We start from the raw sequence: 18,120 nt of genomic DNA, 5'->3' as shown, positions 1-18,120 counted from the left end.
GTATCCTTCCCTTCAAGGCTTAGGGGTCCAAGATTATCTTCTGTGTCTGTGTTAATTGGTTTCCCTTTTCTTTGTTGAAGAGGGTCTTTGCAATCCTTCTGCCTAGTCCGCCATCTTGCCGGAACTCCCTAGATAGGAAAAGAGCAATGCTTCTTAAAGTAGGATATTTTTTTTTCCTTCTTCGTCCCTCTTCTTCCTCCTGACTCTTAAAGTAGGGTTTTAAGGAGCTTCTAACTGCCACTTTTATAATTTTTATAAAAAGCCTAATTTAAAGCATTCAAATACAGAAATTGGTGCAATAGAACATGGGAAGATTCTAAAATCTGAGTTTCCATTCTGGATCTGTGACCTGGAGCGAGGTGTTGGACCTGTGGGCTCAGGACCATGGTTGCAAGGGACATCAAGTTCAGTTGGCATAGCATACTACACAAAAACACTGTTCTGCATCCTAGTTTGGTGAGTAGCGACTGGGGTCTCAAAGCTTGCAAGCGGCCATCTAGATGCAACAATGGGTCTCTCCTCGTCCAGAGCAAAGAGGAATGAAGAAAACCAAAGATGCATGGAAACAATCCAAGGGACTAGTGGACCATGTGAACCTTAGCCTATGTGACCATGAAACCAGAACTAGATGGTTCCTGGCTATCACTGTCAACCACTTGGAAAGGGATCAGTGCAGGAGATCCTGGATAGAATGAGAACAGTGTGGAACAAAGCTCAGAATCAGGAAAAAGACCAGGTTTACTGGTCTGGTGAGACCCCTGAGACTATGGACCCTAGTTACCCTTCAGATCTGAATTTAACTCACTCCTATGGCTTCCAGTCAAACAACAGAGAGACATATACGGTGAACATAGGTAGTAGATACACTCCTTAAAACCATCAATCGTGGGAGAACAGAAGGGCAGTATTTGCACAGGGAGATAGCTCGGGGGGCAGGAATGCTTAGGAAAGAGGGACACAGGGCAGAGGTAACTACAGGGAGGAAGTGGGAAGAAAGCTGTTACATTGTGGGGAATTGCAGTCAATGTCATGAAACAAAATGTGTATGAACTGTATGAAAAATGAATTTGCTCTGTAAATTTTCACCCAAATCATTAAAATAAATAAATAGATAGATAGATATTCACAGCCTTGGAAGCCCCATGGGGGTTTGACTCAATGAGTCATTAATTCAGTGGCAGAGAGTTTATGGTCACCCTAACTTTCTCCTCTGTTTCTTTGGGCACAAGTTTAGTCTTCCCTAAGGCTAAACACTTTGAAAACTTGTAAGTCACTTTATGTTGGTCCCTTCTAAGTGCTGACTCTGTTCGGAATTGGCCCAGTGCCTTCAGTAATGCTTTTTGTGTATTTTCCCTGCTAGTGTTCATAGTTGTTATCTGCCGGAGAGTTTTTGGACCATGCCAGTGTAAAATGTCACCTTCACTGATTTATATCTTTCTTGCAGTAATATTACATTGTGTTTTTGGTGAGAGTTCACACAGCAGATTGGGTTCTTATTGAACAATTCCTACATAAATTAATTCAGTGACATTGGTTAGATTTTTCACAACGTGTCAACTTTCTCACTAATTCCGTTCTGGTTGTTCCATTTCCATCAATCTAATTTCCCTGTTCATCTTTGCTTAGGGTAATTGTTGACCATTTGATCTCATGTAGATGATTTTTTTAAAGTAGCTCAGTACTCCTGGTTGATGCTCTTTATTTTTTGAGCCAACCTGCTACTTAGCTAAAAGGTAAGCTCAGGGGTAGTTTTGGTTCAAGATTTAAAGCGTATCTCTGATCGATAGTCTTGGGGAGCCCTTCAGTCCCTACTGGCCCAGTAAGCCTGGACTGCTTAAGAATGAGTTCTGGAAAAAGAGTTTTAGAGAGAGTTCCGGTAAGATGGCAGAATAGGCAGAAAGACCGCAAAGACCCTCTTGAACAAAAAAAAAGGAACCAATTAACACAGATACAAAAGATAATTCTGGACCCCTGAGCTTTGAAGGGAAGAATATAGAAGTGGACTAAACTCCAACTAGCAGAAGAATTTGCATGAAAACACCAAAAAAGGAGACATACAGAGCTGCAGTCTGGCAGTGACCCTGACAGCACAGACAGCTTGGATATTGCCAAGTGGTATTAACCTAAAAATCAGCCCTGCTAGCCAGGGACTGTCCGGAGGACTGCTCTGGTGTCTGGTGAATAAAAGGGGAAGCAGCGAAGAGGAAGGTGGGCCGAGCTGTGGACTTTTGCCTGTCTGGAGGGTGCAGCTGTTTTGAATATTTATAAGCAGTTTGACCGTTTTGGATATTTAAAGTGACAGTGTTCTTCCAGGTTCCAGGGACTTAAGAACAGGCTCCACTTGCCGGGAACCCCAAGGACATTCTGGACACACACGATTGGAAAGGTGCAACATTCCCCTTCTTACTCTTATATTCCACACCCTCTTGGTGAACGGAAGTGCGGCCATCCCTCACTCCCATCCACCTTCTGGGCCAGCAGGAATTCCATCCCAGTCTCTGTGCTCAGATGGAGCCTGGGCCTGGGTGCTCTGCCCCACCCTGCCCCAATTTTTTCTTTTTTTAGTTTGTTTGTTTATGTCTTTTTTTTTTTTTTTTACAGTCTTCTTTATTTTTTTTTACAGTCTTTTTTTTTGTGATTTGGGTGAAAATTTAGAGAGCAAATTCACTTTCCATATAGCAGTTCACATACACTTTATCTCATGACATTGACTACAATTTACCCCAATGCAACAGCTCCCCTCCTACTTCCTCCCGATAGTTACCTCTTCCCTGTGTCCATCCCTACATGCACTCCTGCCCCCTGAGCTGTCTCCCTGTGCATACACAGACTCTCTTTCTCCCATGATTGTTCTCTCCAAGGAGTGTATCTACCTCAGGTAAATGTTAAACTCATATGCCTTTCTTTTCTTTGGCTGGAAGCCACAGGTGTGGGTTCAATTCTACACTTGAAGGGCAGCTAGGGGCCACAGTCTCAGGGGTTCCATCAGGCTCTATCAGACCAGCAAAACTGGTCCCCCCCTTTGTTTTTTTTCAAATGATTTTAAGTTTTGTTCCACATTTTTCTCCCTCTCTATCCTGGATCTGCTATGTAGATCCCCCTCCAAGTGGTTGACAGTGGAAGCCAGGCACCGTCTAGTTCTTCTGGTCTTATAGTCGTATAGGCTGCGGGTCTCATGGTGTACCAGTCACTAGGACTAATTGTTTCCATGAATCTTTAGTTTTCTTCTTTCTTCTTTTCTCTGGACGAGGAAAGACCCATTGTTGCATCTAGATGGCTGCTCGCAAGCTTTTAAGATCCCAATTGCTTCTTGCCACAGTAGGGGGTGGAACAATGTTTTGTGTAGTACGTTATGCCAGTTGAGCTTGATGTCCCCTGTGACTATGGTTCCAAGCCCACCAGTTCAACTACTCGCTCCCTCTGGGTAGCTGGCTGTGACCAAGGAGTGACTACAGCCTTGTCCCTTGTCAGCTCTACTATGCACCTGGGAATTCTTACAGATCATACGAATACACTTATAGCACTATTGTCTGCCAACTCTATACATGGTCTTGGGTACACTCCCCACTTCATAGACATACCTAATAGTTCAGCCTGTCCGCCACTCTATCCACCCGTATACCCAGGTTTGCCTTCGCTGACAACACAGTACTGTATGTGCAAAAGGGTTCATCTTTGTTGTCTATACATCCGATGTACCTTTCTATGTCTTCCTCTTCCCCAATGCCACCACGTCAATCACTCACATTTGGTACATTGCCCTGTTTTTGTCTGTTTTAAAACAACTGTTATTATTGTTACTTTTGTCCTTTTTATTATTATTCTTTATTCTTCCCAGGTTTTTGCTTTCAGCTTTATTTCTTTTCTTTGTTCCTGGTTGCAATTTTTTCTTTTCTTTCTCATGGTTAACCCTATTCCTTGTTTTTGTTTTTGCATTTTTCCCATTTTTTTCTTTGTTATTCACCTTCTCTACCTTTTTTCTCTGATTGCCCTCTCCCCAGATATGGCAGTGTTTTTGTTTGTTTGTTTCCCTTTTTTCTCTTTTTTTGGTTACTATTCCTGTGTGATTACACAGTGTGTTTTTGTCCATTTGCTTTTACTTTTTTGATGGTTATTCAATTGTTATTTTTGTCTAACTGAATGGGAGACAGCAACAGTTCCCATACGACACAACTGCACCCACACCTCCTGCAGCTTTACTTAGTGAAAGCCACCACTTCCTTCTCCACCAACGGGCCAGTGATAAACAACCACCAAGAAGAGCCTGACTCACTCTTAGCTGCTCTTCACAAACAGTTAACAGAGATCTAAATACAACAATGTCACAATGTCTCAGAGACAATAGACCATCACAGTCCACACAAAAAAGCACGATAAAGTGGTAAAAACAAGGGAGCAGGATACAGACCCTGAGGAGGAAGCAGCATTGGAACTCTCTGATAAGGAATTCAAAAGAATTATATTTAGGTATCTTCAGAGGACTGAGAGACAGATAAGGAAAACACAGACAAAACCCTAGAAGAATTTTGGAAGAAAATACAAGAACAAAATGACAAAATAAATGAAAAATTAGAAATGATTGTAAATCTACAGATAGAAATCCAGAAGATTAATACTAAATTGTCAGAAATAGATAACACATTGGAAGGGCAAAGGAGTAGAATTGATGCAATGGAAGACAGAATTAATGAGATTGAAGGCAAATACCTGAATACTTCTTTGGAAAGGGATCAATCAGAAAAAAGATCAAAACAAAATGAAGAAAGCCTAAGGTTCATGTGGGATACCATCAAAAGAGTAACCTATGTGTAATTAGAATTCCAGAACAGGAAAAGTAAAACCACTGAGAAAATTGTCCAAGATTTGTTGGAAGAGAACTTCCCTGACATGATGAAAGATGAGAATATATCCATTCAGGAAATCTAACAAACCCCAAACAGAATAGACCCCAAAAGAAAATCACCAAGACATATCATCATCAAGTCAAGAGAGTTGCAAGATAGAATGGACTGTTCTAATCTCAGGGAGAAAATTATAAACCACAGGGTAGCCTCAAAGAAAAATTATAAGCCTTCACATCACAATAGAAAAGAGGACAAGCACAAATATTCAGCAAACACTAAAACAACAGCAATAAAGGAAATGATAACACAATTCATAAACGTAATGAGCTCAGCACAGAAAATAATATGGAACAAAGAAACCAGGGACACCATGAAAAAACACATAACAAAATGACAGAACCAATTCATACTTGTCAATAATTACACTGAATGTTAATGGATTAAATGGACCACTCAAGAGACAGAGAGTTGCAGATTGGATAAGAAAACAAAATCCATCAATATGCTGTCTACAAGAGACACACCTTAGAGACAAAGACAAAAATAGACTAAAAATCAAAGGTTGGAAAAAGATATATCAAGCAAATGGCAACCGTAAAAGAGCAGGAGTGGCAACATTAATTTCTGATCAAACTGACTTTAAGAAAAAAGCCACCATATGAGACAAAAAAGGACATTATATAATGATTAAAAGATCAATTGAACAAGAATATATAACCATAATAAATATCTATGGACCCAATGAAAGAGCCCCAAAATATGTGAATCAGACTTTTGAGTTGAAAAGGCAAACAGATGACTCCACAGTATAGTGGGAGACTATAATATACCACTTTCAATGAAAGATAGAACAATTGGAAAGAAACTCAGCAAAGATGCGGAAGAACTAGACAATGCAATCCACCGACTTGACCTTATAGACATCTACAGAGCACTTCACCCAACAATAGCACAATATACATTCTTTTCCAGTGTACATGGAACATTTTCCATGATAGACCATATGTTAGACCATAAAGCAAGCCTTCATAAATTTAAAAACACTGAAATACTGCAAAGCATCTTCTCAGATCATAATGCTATCAAATTAGAAATCAACAATAGGAAGATGAATGGAAAAAGAGTAAACACATGGAAACTGAACAACACCCTCCTTAAAAAAGCCTGGGTAAGAGAAGAAATAAAAATTGAAATTCAGAAATTCCTTGAATTAAATGAGAATGAAAACACAACATACCAAAATCTTTGGGACACAGCAAGAATTTTGTTCTGTTCCACATTTTTCTCTCATTCTATGAGGATTCATCTATTGTGGCCCTGCTCAGAAAGGCCAGTGATGGTAGCTGGGCACCATCTAGTTCTTCTGGTCTCAGGGTAGATGAGGCTGTGGTTCGTGTAGACTTAGCCCTGTAGAGTAGTTTCTTCTCTGAATCTTTGGTTTCCTTCTTTCTCTTTTGCTCTGGACGAGTAGAGACCAGTCAATAGTTACATCTTAGATGGCTGCTTGCAAGCCTTTAAGACCCCAGACATTACTCACCAAACTAGGAGATAGAATATAAACTGTATGACAAGTGTTGTGCCAGTTGATTGAGTTGTCCAAGACCTTGGTCCTAAAGCCTTCAAACCCAGAAAACCAAACTCACAAAGTGTTTGGTTATGTCTAAGAAGTTTTCATAACTGCCCACTGTGTGGCTTATTATATATATATATATATATATATATATATATATATATGAATACACACCTACCCCTCACTTACCAGCTGTCTCATTATCCAACATTTTGCATATACTACAATAGTAAAAAATCTAGTATCTATTTTGCACATTAACGATGTATGTCTGGCAGTAACAAACACCAAAGTATAAAGTGAGAGTAACCATAATGATGGTTCAGGTTATGTGCCATCTTGGCTGGGCCATGATTCTCAGTGGTGTGACAGTAAAGTAATGATGTAATTTGGCAGTTATGTAATGATGTAATCATCTTCCATTTTCTGATCTGATGTGGCCATCCTTCATTTTAGCATAACACTGATTTTTGCCTAACAACCTGGTCTTTGCAAACTAACCATGTTGATAAGTGAGGTGTGGATGTGTATGCACACATGTATCTGTGTTTATGTATACATAGAAATACATCTGTATATGTATACATATGTACACACAAATACATACCCATACACATATATGCATATATACATGCATACGTAACCAAACCAAAACCAAATCCACTGCCGTCCCACTCACAGTGACCCTACAGGACTGAGTAGAACTGCCCCATAGGGTTTCTAAGGCTGTAAATCTTTACAGAGACAAACTCCCACAGCTTTCTCCCACAGAGTGGCTGTTGGGTTCAAACCACCTACCTTTTGTTTAACAGCCAAGCACCTTAACCTTAACCCCTTTGCCGCCAGGCCTCACTTAACCACACATTTTTTTGTTGGTGTTGTAAAATTATGTCTATCTTTACCAGGAATGTCCTTTTCACTTGTGTATTTCTTAGTGGCATCATTTACCTAGGTTGGGGTCTGGGCCCTTTACCCACATTTGGTGCCACCTTTCCCATCACCGAAAATAGCCAGTGTCCACTATGTAGAGAGTGATAACCCTACCCACCTCACTCACATTTACTAATACCTGCAGAATGACTGAGACAGCCCTAGCCCCTGCCCTCGTGAAGTTCCTAACTCAGTGGGGAAGACAAACCAGTGAACAATCTCTTTCCGTTTCCTCTCTTACTGTCTTTGCATGTCCTTCATTTTCTTTCTACACGTTTCTCTTTTTCTTTCATTTGTTCATTCATTCAACAAACATTGCACAAAGTCAGTCCAGCGCCCGACCCCACCCTGGCTGCCATGGAGCTCAAGTCTGAGAAGTGAGAGATGGGATTCCTCTGTGGCTGGGCCAGACCTGGGGCCCTCATCAGTCAGCTTCCAGCTGATTGTGGCTGTCTTTTCATCAGCAAGACACCGAAAGACAGAAAGAAAAAACTCAGGGTCACATAGTAATCGAATAACAGAAAGAAACTACTATGAAAAAAGATAAAAGTAGCCTACACATACTAAACTCTTTGTCTGTATGGATGAATTAATTCTCACTGCACCCCTGTGGGTTGCTTCTTTTATCATCCCCGCTTTATGATGATGAAAATCAGGCCCAGAGAGAGGACGAAACTTCTGGTGGCTGATAAGTGGCAGAGCTAGGTTTCCAACTCAGGCTTCCTGGCTGCAGAGTTCTTGCTCCAAACCACTAAGTGACTGTAGCCCGGGTATCTGGCTGGTTAAAACCAAGGGCTCTGGCTTCAGGTAGCTGCCTCCCTCGCACGTCTGCCATCTCCACTCTGCGCCTTCACCTCAGTGAGTTAATTGTCAGCACTTACCTATTGGGTAAGGAGCTCTGGTAGCATAGTGCCTAAGGCACTTGGACCACCAGAAGGCTGGCGGTTCAAACCCCCCAGCCACTCACTCCTCGGAAGGAAGGTTGGGCAATCTACTTCCGTAGTGATACTGCCTCGGAAACCCAAGGAGTTGTCGCTATGAGTCGGTCCGACTTGATGGCAAATAACAACAACATGTCATTGGGTTGCTATGAGGGTTAAAGGAATTACGTGCAACATGTTTTGGCTGCAACACAGTACGTGCTTTGTTAATGGAGCTGCTATTATTTATGATTGTAAATCACTTTATGATGACGAATGATGTTTGGAATACTTAGAGGTTCACAGAGGTGGTAGAACATCACCAGAACAAGAAGGGGAACTTGTTTGCAATGATTAGTTCTTAGTATTTATTGAGGGGGCAACTTGTTCCAATCTGGGGACCAAATCCAAACCCAAACCCACTGCCATTGAGTCGATTCCAACTCTTAGCAGCCCCCATTGGGTTTCCAAGACTGTAAATCTTTACGGAAGTAGATTGCCTCATCTTCCTCCCACGAAGCAGCTGGTGGGTTTGAACCATCAACCTTTGGGTTAGCAGCCAAATGCCTTACCTACTATGCCACAAGAGCTCCTTAATCTGGGGACAGAGGTTGCAAATGTCAGTCTGTAGGTCCTGGTGGGAAAAAAAAACAAACAGTTGCCATTGAGTTGAATCCAGCTCATGGCAGCCCTGTGTATGTCGGAGAACTGTTGTGCACAGCGTTTTCAATGGCGTGGTCTTGGCAGTAGATTGCCAGGCCTGCCCAGGTGCCTTTGGGTGGATTTGAACTGCAGGCCTCTTGGTTAATAGTCAAGTTTTTACAGGTCCGTGCAGGGCAGGTAAACCAGAAAAGCCGGTGGGAGAGGATGTTGCAAGATGCCAGGCTGGGCTTGTTGTGGGAGTCAGTCAGTGCCTGTTGAGTCTCACAGGCATCCCAGACGTGGTGCAGGGCCAACAGACGCCAGTGAGCTGATCTAGACAGTTCTGAGCTCCATCAGAATGGAGCACATGATGATAGTAACTGTGGTGATGGCATTGCGTGAAGCCCCTCGGGGGCTCTGTCACCTTGACTCTTTGTAATCCTGTCAGCTCTTGAAACCCCACTGCCATCAAGTGGATTCTGACATAGTGATCCCCATGGGGTTTCCAAGGCTGTAAATCTTTATGGAAGTAGACTGCTTCATCTTCCTTCCATGGAGCAGCTGGTAGGTTTGAACCACTGACCTTTTGGTTAGCAGCCAAGTGCCTTACTTTCTGCACCACCAGAGCTCCTGTCAGCTCTTGGGAGAGTTTCATCTTCATTTGTCAGAGAACAACCCGGGGCTCAGAATATGGAGTTGCCTGGCCAAGGCCACACAGGGGCATCCTGCTGACACGTGTTTAGCTTGTTCAGACTCACTGTGGCAATACTCCTAAGGCCTCGCTTATTTCAACAAGTGGTGTTGCCACACACATGGACAATATTTTAGGGTCTGACAGCACTGGGCGTGAGGAACACCCACGCCACAACAAGAACGATTAACCGGAGGAGGAGGAGAGCAGAGGGTTGTTTGGCCCAGAACCCTCCCGTGGCTCCATGTCATGCATATTGAAAGCTAGAGTCTTCCCGATGGCCCACAAGACCCCATACTCCCTGCCCATGTCACCTCTCTGACATTAGCTCTTCTCATTGTTCTCTTTGCTCACTTTGCGCTGACTGTGCCTCATATGTGGAACTCTCTTACCCCAAGATCTGTGTGACTTCCTCCCTCTTCCCTTCAAGTCTTTACTCAGATGTCACCTTCTCATTGAGAGGGACCCCGGCCACCTTATTTAACACTGCACCAGCCCTCTCTGCACAGCGTGCACCCCCCCCCACCCCCCACCATTCCTTTGATTTCTCTTTAGCACTTACCACTACCTGACAAAATATGTTTTCTTATTTATTCGGCTGTCTTTTCCCTCATAGGAGGGTGTGGTGCAGGCACTGGGGATACAGTGTGGACAGAATCCCTGGAACCATGGAGCTCACATCCTAGAAAGAGTGACCTGCCCTCAGCCAGATAAACACAGAGTCAGATGATAGCCAGCCTGCAGGGTAGGAGATAAGGCAGAGAAAGGAGGTGGTGGTGGTGGTGTTTGCCGTCGAGTCCACCCGACTCATAGCGACCCTTCCTTGCGTTTCCAAGGCAGTATCACTATGGAAGCAGATTGCCCAACCTTCCTTCCGAGGAGTGGCTGGTGGGTTTGAACCGACACTATGCCGCCAGAGCCCCAGAGATGCTGTATCTGCCCAGGGCAGTCAGGCAGGCTCCCCTGAGGTGACCTTTGAGCTGTGGCCTGAATGAAGTGACAGCTAAAGGGGAAGGACTGTTACAGGCAGAGGGAGCAGTGGGCCCTAAGCCCCTGGGCAGGAAGTGTGTTGTGTGGTTGGAGCAACTGGTGGAGGCAAGTGTGTCTGAAGTGGTGTAGCAAATAGGTGGGAAATGATGTTAGCGTAGGAGCTGGTAAGGTTGTGGCAAGGGCTTTGGATTGTATTGGTTGCACCGTGGAGGCTTGCATGTTGCTGTGAGGCTAGAGGCTATGCCATGGGTATTTCAAACACCAGCAGGGTCACCTGTGGGGGACAGGTTTCAGCAGAGCTTCTACACTAAGAGACTAGGAGGAAAGGTAGTGTGCTCTATTTCCAAACATTAGCCAGTGAAAACTCTGTGGATCACAACAGAATATTGTCTGAGAGTGCTGGAGGATGAGCCCCTAGGCTCAGTCAGAGCACAGTGGCCCAACAATGAACTTGAGCATACCCATGATCGTGACCATGGTGCAGGGCTGGGCCGCGTTTCATCAGTCATCTTGACAGTAACAACCAACCAAGAGGGCTGGGAGGGCCCTGATCCGACTTCACAGGGTCCCTCTGGCTGTGAGTGGGGAACAGACTTGGTGGGGGCAAGGGTAGGACAAGAGGGTGGCCAGGACCAGAGCGAGGGGCATGGAGAATGACTCGTGGAGGAAAGGTCAGATCAGGCATTTATTTTGAAGTTGGAATCACAGACATCGCTCCCTGCTGGTTCCTTAACTCGGGAAACATCTCCACCGTTGGCTCCATTGCTCACGCCACACACCTCCAGGTGGGCTGGTGGAGTGACTAAAAGCAGGGCCTCTGGAACTAGCTGCATGGCTCTGGGTTTAGAGTCCCAATTCCACAAGCCAGAGTGCCTCAGTTTGTTGTTGTTGTTGTTAGGTGCCATTGACTCGACTCCGACTCGTAGCAACCCCACGTACAGCAGAAGGAAACACTGCCCAGACCTGCACCAGCCTCACAATCCTATGCTTGAGCTCATTGTCGCAGCCACTGGGTCAGTCTGTCTGGTTGAAGGCCTATCCCTTCTTCACTGATCTTCCACCTTAACAAGCAAGGTATCCTTCTCCAGGGAATTGCCCCTTCTGACAACATGACCAAAGTAGGTGAGAAGAAATCTGGCCATTCTCGCTTCCAAGGAGCGTTCAGCTGCACTTCCTCCAGGACAGCTTTGTTTGTGTTTGTGGCAGCACATGGTATCTTTAGTATTCTTCACCAACACCACAACTCAAAACCATCAACTTTTCTTCAGTCTTCTTTATTCATTGTCCAGCTTGCCTTGATTGACTCCTCTGTAAATGGAGATGATAATAGGACGGACCTCCTAGGGGTGTTGTAAGGAGTGAATGACCAGTGTCTCAGTGTTAGCTTTCATTTACAATTTTATTTCTCACCCCACATCCAGTCCTTGCTAAGTCCTATGTGAGTTGTTTCCTCCAACATAGTAGTTTGGGGTCCTAACCTGCTGTATCTAGGTTCTGACTCCAAAACATTGGGACAATGGGTGGCGCCTGGGAGGCTGCGTGAATCCCCTCACACCTCCCCACCAGGTATTGACCTCATGGACGTAGCTTCAGTCCTCATGCAGCGTGAGGGAGAGGATGTGGCCCGCATAAGCTGGTACTTACGGGACGTCATCACCAGATTCCAGGAGACTTTCAGTGTCATTGAGAAGGTGATCTCGGGCTGGTAGGTTATCCCCACTTCCCACATCTCCTGGCCAGCCCTGACCTTGCCACTCCATTTCCTTCCAGTGCTCCAAGCCCGTAATCGCAGCCATCCATGGGGGCTGCATCGGCGGAGGTGAGTCTGTAGCCCCCCCCCCCCCCAGGGTGCCCACTGTGGTTGGGCTCCTCTTGGCTCCTGCCCTTCTGCCTCAGCCAGTGACCTACGGCCTCAGACGTGTCATTAGTTAGACTTGATCTCAAGATGCAACCCCGTGTCCCCAGAGAGAGGTTGATCCTTGTGTTTGTTTAGTGTGCCCGGCCTCTCCCTCCCAGGTGTGGACCTCATCACTGCCTGTGACATCCGGTACTGTGCCCAGGATGCATTCTTCCAGGTGAAGGTGAGCCATCCTCCCCTGAGCTTCTGCTCCCAAGGTGCCTCTTCCACCTCCAGCCCCTCTTAAATCTGGGCAGTGAGTGAGGCAGGAGGGCCTGGAGGAGCTCAAGGGCTTCTGGGAAGAGTTAGTCAAAACTGAACCTTAAAAAATAAGACTTACTGCTGTATGGAAAGTGAATTTGCTCTGTAAATTTTCACCCAAATCACAATCAAAATAAAATATATAATAATAATAATAATAATTAATCCAAAAGAAAGTAAGACATTGGTAGGCAGTCCAGGTGAGGTTAGGAGGAAATAATAGAGGTAAGGCTGACCTGAGGGCAAAGGGAGTTGGAGGGTGGGCTCTCTTCTAGACTAAAAGACCATGCCAGGCCAAGTTGATGGGAATGGAATGGGGTGTTTAGGGGAACCTCTGAGGTGGGGCATAGGGCATAACCCCCTGCCCAGGCTGGGTTAGGGGTGGGGTGGGATCTCAGTAGTAAATGCAAACCCAAATTACTGTCCCCAGGAGGTGGACATTGGCATAGCGGCCGATGTGGGGACACTGCAGCGACTGCCCCGGGTAATAGGGAGCCAGAGGTAAGAGGAGGGTGGAGGGAAGACTGCAGGGCATCCCCTGGACCTGGGGTGAGTGCCGTCCACTGACATGCCCTTCCTTCTTGCAGCCTGGTCAACGAGCTGGTCTTCACTGCCCGCAAGATGATGGCTGACGAGGCCTTGAGCAGTGGGCTGGTGAGGTAGGGCCAAGGCTGGTGGTACGCTGAGGCACCCCAGCCTGAGCGGGCTCTGAGGCCTCTTGTAGCTTCACCAAGACTTCCTCTGAGTGATCATAATTTTATTTGGAAGTCTAGTATGGTACTCTGATTGGCCCATCTTACTGGGGTCTTCTGCCTCCCACTAGGATTGGCCATTACCTCATCTGCAGGTGGGAGGGCAAAAGAGAGGAGAAAATTCCTCCCATTTCCCCGATTCTCTTTCATTCACAGTCGAGTTTTCCCAGACAAGGAGGCTTTGCTTGACGCAGCCTTCGAACTAGCAGCTGAGATTTCTAGCAAGAGCCCCGTGGCGGTACAGGGCACTAAAATCAACCTGCTCTATTCCCGTGACCATTCAGTACCTGAGAGCCTCAACTTCATGGTGAGCATCTCCTTCTGACCAATCACAATTCTTTTCCCAGTCCCAGACCAGCCAGTCAGAACTCAGCCTCCTCTGATTGGTAGGCTGCTGGCTCTCTCCTGGTTTTAATTGGTCCAGCTCTAATCTTGCCCTGCGTCTTTTGTTGCCGTGGCCCTCTTACTGCAGAGCTCCTGGAACATGAGCATGCTGCAAACCGAGGACATCATGAAGTCTATCCAAGCAGTGATGGAGAAGAAGAAACTGCAAAGTGTCACTTTCTCCAAGCTCTGAGAGGCCGCTTGCCCGGGGTTTGGCCCGGTCTTAGTGCCTTCTCACCCAGACCCCTAATTTACAACTTCACAGTTTCTAACTTTCCTCAAGCACAAGGCCTTATCTGCCCTGTAAACAATAAAACCACGGAGAGAATCTGGTGCCCTTCTTGGGGAGAGAGGAGAGGCAAGGGGGGACTGAGCTGTGCCTTGGGCTCTGGACCACAGCTGCAGAAGGTGAGGACAGAGAGCTGACCTGTGTGATGGGTGCCATGCTGGTGATGACCATCAGGAGCTGGGATGGGCAGGTGTAGGCCAATAGGACGGGAGCGCTGGAGTGAGCACAGGTCACAGGGCTCCTGGACTGGGGGGCTGCAGATGGCCTGCTGCCTGCTCCTGGGTGGAGGGTGGATTCACTGGGCCTGGAGTTGGCTTATTGTTGTTGTTGTTATGTGCCATCGAATCGGACCTGACTCATAGCGACCCCTCCTTGGGTTTCTGAGACTGTATCACTATGGAAGTAGATCGCCTAACCTTCCTTCCGAGGAGTGGCTGGTGGGTTTGAACCGCCAGCCTTTTCTGGTTAGCAGTCAAATGCCTTAGGCACTATGCTACCAGAGCTCCGGAGTTGGCTTAGGGTTTGATTACAGGCTTTGTTCATTGCTATCCTATCTTGTGTCAGTTGCCTCATTTCTTTAAGTTTCAGGTTTTTGTATCCATGTATACGCCCAGCCTCCTGGATCTGTGAGTTTGGAATGAGGACAAGAGCCGACTGGTCACTGTTGAGACAGTTCTGACTTACGATGACCCCATGTGTGCAGAGAACTGCTCTGTAGGGTTTTCATGGCTGTAACCTTTCAGAAGCAGAAGGCATTTTTTCCAGGACTTTCTGGGTGGATTTGAACCACCAACGTTTTGGTTCGTAGGCAAAGGCTTAACCCTTTATGCCACCTAGGGACAACTTGAGGATGAGCACAAGCATAATTTCAGTGTCCTCTGAATGCCAAGTCCTGTTCTGAGCACTTTGTTAACTAACTGGTCACTTCCAAGGTCTCTATAAGGTTCATACTATTATACCCATTTTACAGAATGGCAATGGGCACATTGAGGTTGAAGCACTTTCCAAAGATCCCACAGGCAGGAAAAACCAGAGGCAGGATTGGAAGCCAGAACCTCTGACTCCAGAGTTAGTGCTCTAAGCCACTATACATACAGTATAATGCACAGGGCAAAAGCGTGCAATGGGCTACAAAACAATTATAGGTCTTCCCCTCTTCCTGGCAGAGTGAGGAGCCTCTAAGTCTGACTGCTTCCACTGCCCACCTGTTCCAGCTACTCCTGCAGCCCTACCCAACACTCCTGGCCACACCCTCCCTCTGCCAACAAAGGTCTGGGCTGGGTTTTATGGATGCTGATAAGGACCTTGGCAGGGCTGGAGTTCACTGTCCACTTCCTCTTTGCAGAAGGGTCTTAGGGGGAGGTGACTCTGATCTGAGCCCCCCGAGGCCTGAGCCAGATGATTCAAGTCCTGGCTGACTATAAGTGGGGCTGATAAGGGCCACTTAGGGGATCCCCAAGGAGAGGAGGGCAGAGGTGGGACCCTCAGAGGTGGGACCCCATGGACCTTGCCCTGCCAGCCACTCCCTGATCCTTGGGTATAAGAGCCACCTGCCACCAGTCACCATGCCCACTTCTGCAGCCTCTTCTCACGAGACGCACCACTGCCCTAGCCTTTTGAGATGGCCTTTGTCCCTGCGCCTGGCTACCAGCCCACCTACAACCCGGTGAGCTATCAGCCCAGATCCTGACCCCAAACTCTGGCTTAGCTCTACTCTGACCCTTGGTGGGCGAGGGGGTGGCAGGCTCACCTGACTTACCCAACACCAGCCCTGAGGCCTGATAAACTCCCTTCCTGACTCTCAGGCCATTCTTGTCCACCCCTGACTCCTGGCTTCTCACCCCTGGTTTCCTCTCCCCTGCTCAAGGGAGTGGGGAGCTTGTTCTGTGACGTGTGAGGGCTGTAACAAGCAGATGGCTTTCAAGGTCTCTCACTTGGCCCCTTTTGCAGACTTTGCCCTACAACAAACCCATCCCAGGGGGCCTCTGCCTGGGAATGTCCGTTTACATCCAAGGAGTGGCTAGCGAGCACATGAAGAGGTAAGACCCGTCCAGCTCAGGTTGAACTAGGAGAGAGGTTATGGAGCAGGGAGTCTGTGGGCCCTGGTGGTAGGAGGACTTCTCTTCCTTCACCCTGGATGAGGAAGGGCTCTCTGACACCCAACCCAGTGGCCGATGACCAGGCCTAGTCTAGAAATCCAAGGCTGGATGGTCAGATCAGAGGAGGGATCCTGGGACCCAGGAGGCGTTGAGGAGGGGTCACCTGAGATGTGGCCCCAGACTTGGGAGGCTAGATTGGAACTGGTGGTGTGACAGCATGAATTAATATTGTAGGCTCTGAGCTAGGCCACCAGCGTTCAAATGCCAGCTCTGCCACTTATTGGCCCTGTGACTGCAAAAGGGACCATACCTGTCTGTGCTCTAGAGTCTGTCTGTAGAATGGGATGCTGGGAGAATTCAATGTGTAAAATCAGGTCTTGGGTAAAATAGCCAATAACCAAACCCAAAAACCAAACCCAGTGCCATTGAGCTGATTCTGACTCACAGCGCCCCTAGAGGACAGAGTAGAGCTGCCCCACAGGGTTTCCAAGGCTGTCAATATTTAAGGACACAGACTACCACATCTCTCTCCCATGAAGTGGCTCGTGAGTTCAAACCTAAAGGTTAGCAGCTGAAAGCTTTAAGCACTGCACCACCAGAACTCCCCAACCAGTAACCAGTTGCTGTCAAGTTGATCCTCGCTCATGCAACCCCATGTGTCTCAGAGTAGAACTGGGGTCTAGGGTGTCAGTGCCTGGGTTTTTTGGAAGTAGATCACTAGGCCGCCTTCTGAAGTTCCTCTGGGGTGACTCGAACCCACAACATTTAGGTTAGCAGACGAGCCACTCAGGGACTGGGGTAAAATAACCACGATGCAAGTCTTAGCTTATTTTATGGCTTTAAAATAGAGATAATAAATAAACTGACACACAGGATTGGTGTTGATATCTTCACTGGCACGACAACCCTGTGCCCTTAGGCACTGGTGGTAGAGCCATAAACACGACAAAGACTCCCAACCTTGTGGATCTGACATCCTAGTAGGGGCGACAGATACACAAATAAGTCAAATATATGTCAGATGGTGAAAAGGAGAGAAGGGGCATGGGGAAAGCATGTGTATGTTTTTTGTATATGAGGGAGGCATCGTCCCTTTAAACAGAGTGGTCACAAAATCATTGTTCTACATCTTACTTTGGTGAGTAGCAACTGGGGTCTTAAAAGTTTGAAAGTGGCCATTTAGATGCAATGATGGATCTCTCCTTGTTCAGAGCAGAGAAGAATGAAGAAAACCAAAGATGCATGGAAACAATTAGTCCAAGGGACTAGTGGACCATGCAAACCTCAGCCTATATGACCACGAGACCAGAAGAACTAGATGGTGCTTGGCCATTGTAATGTTGAGTTGCTGATGCCGAGAGAAACCAGGCCAGAGGAATAGAAAGGGAGAGTTTCTTTAAGAGATGCAAGTCAGATGGGCTGACTCTCTGTGCTAGAGAGACCAGCCAGCGATTGTCTGAGTTAGGGTCTTTTTATTCTTCTCTCTGAACTCCTGACTTCTCTGTCTCAGGGTTTAAGATGTCATAGGGTTTAGCAAGCCAAATTTTGCAATCAGCTCGTTCCTTCCTTTCAGTCACCTTGTTCTTTCCTTGCAGTTATGGTGTCCCTATAAGATAACTTTTTACAAGAGTCAGACAGTAGTCATTAACTATTTTCAGAAGTCTGATAGTCTGGATTTTTTTTTTTGTAACATTCCATTTTGGCTGAGTGTCAATTATTGTGAGGTTTGATTTTATTAACACTTTAGCTCGTACTGTCAACTACTTGGAAAGGGATCAGTGCAGGAGATCCTGGATAGAGTGGGAGAACAATGTGGAACAAAACTCAAAATCATAAAAAAGACCAGGTTTA

The 18,120-nt window shown here is 46.3% G+C and overlaps 2 protein-coding genes across 2 annotated transcripts in view; both read left to right on the top strand.

Annotated features, from left to right (window-relative positions):
- Window positions 1-14,074, top strand: part of ECH1 (enoyl-CoA hydratase 1) — a 22,648-nt gene extending 8,574 nt beyond the window's left edge. The window contains exons 4-10 of the mRNA XM_007955541.1: window positions 12,154-12,278; window positions 12,358-12,406; window positions 12,604-12,668; window positions 13,176-13,246; window positions 13,333-13,404; window positions 13,654-13,804; window positions 13,970-14,074. Coding sequence (XP_007953732.1) covers window positions 12,154-12,278; window positions 12,358-12,406; window positions 12,604-12,668; window positions 13,176-13,246; window positions 13,333-13,404; window positions 13,654-13,804; window positions 13,970-14,074 — 638 coding nt within the window. The remainder of the gene's footprint in view (window positions 1-12,153; window positions 12,279-12,357; window positions 12,407-12,603; window positions 12,669-13,175; window positions 13,247-13,332; window positions 13,405-13,653; window positions 13,805-13,969) is intronic.
- A 1,717-nt stretch (window positions 14,075-15,791) lies between these two features.
- LGALS4 (galectin 4) overlaps window positions 15,792-18,120 on the top strand; it is an 8,200-nt gene continuing 5,871 nt past the window's right edge. Inside the window, exons 1-2 of the mRNA XM_007955519.1 lie at window positions 15,792-15,836; window positions 16,121-16,209. Of these exons, the coding sequence (XP_007953710.1) occupies window positions 15,792-15,836; window positions 16,121-16,209 (134 nt within the window). The remainder of the gene's footprint in view (window positions 15,837-16,120; window positions 16,210-18,120) is intronic.

Source organism: Orycteropus afer, unplaced genomic scaffold (assembly GCF_000298275.1).
Source record: "Orycteropus afer afer isolate SDZICR_OR568_19922 unplaced genomic scaffold, OryAfe1.0 scaffold00507, whole genome shotgun sequence".
Taxonomy (NCBI): Eukaryota; Metazoa; Chordata; class Mammalia; order Tubulidentata; family Orycteropodidae; genus Orycteropus; species Orycteropus afer.
This window is presented reverse-complemented; position numbering and strand designations above follow the sequence as displayed.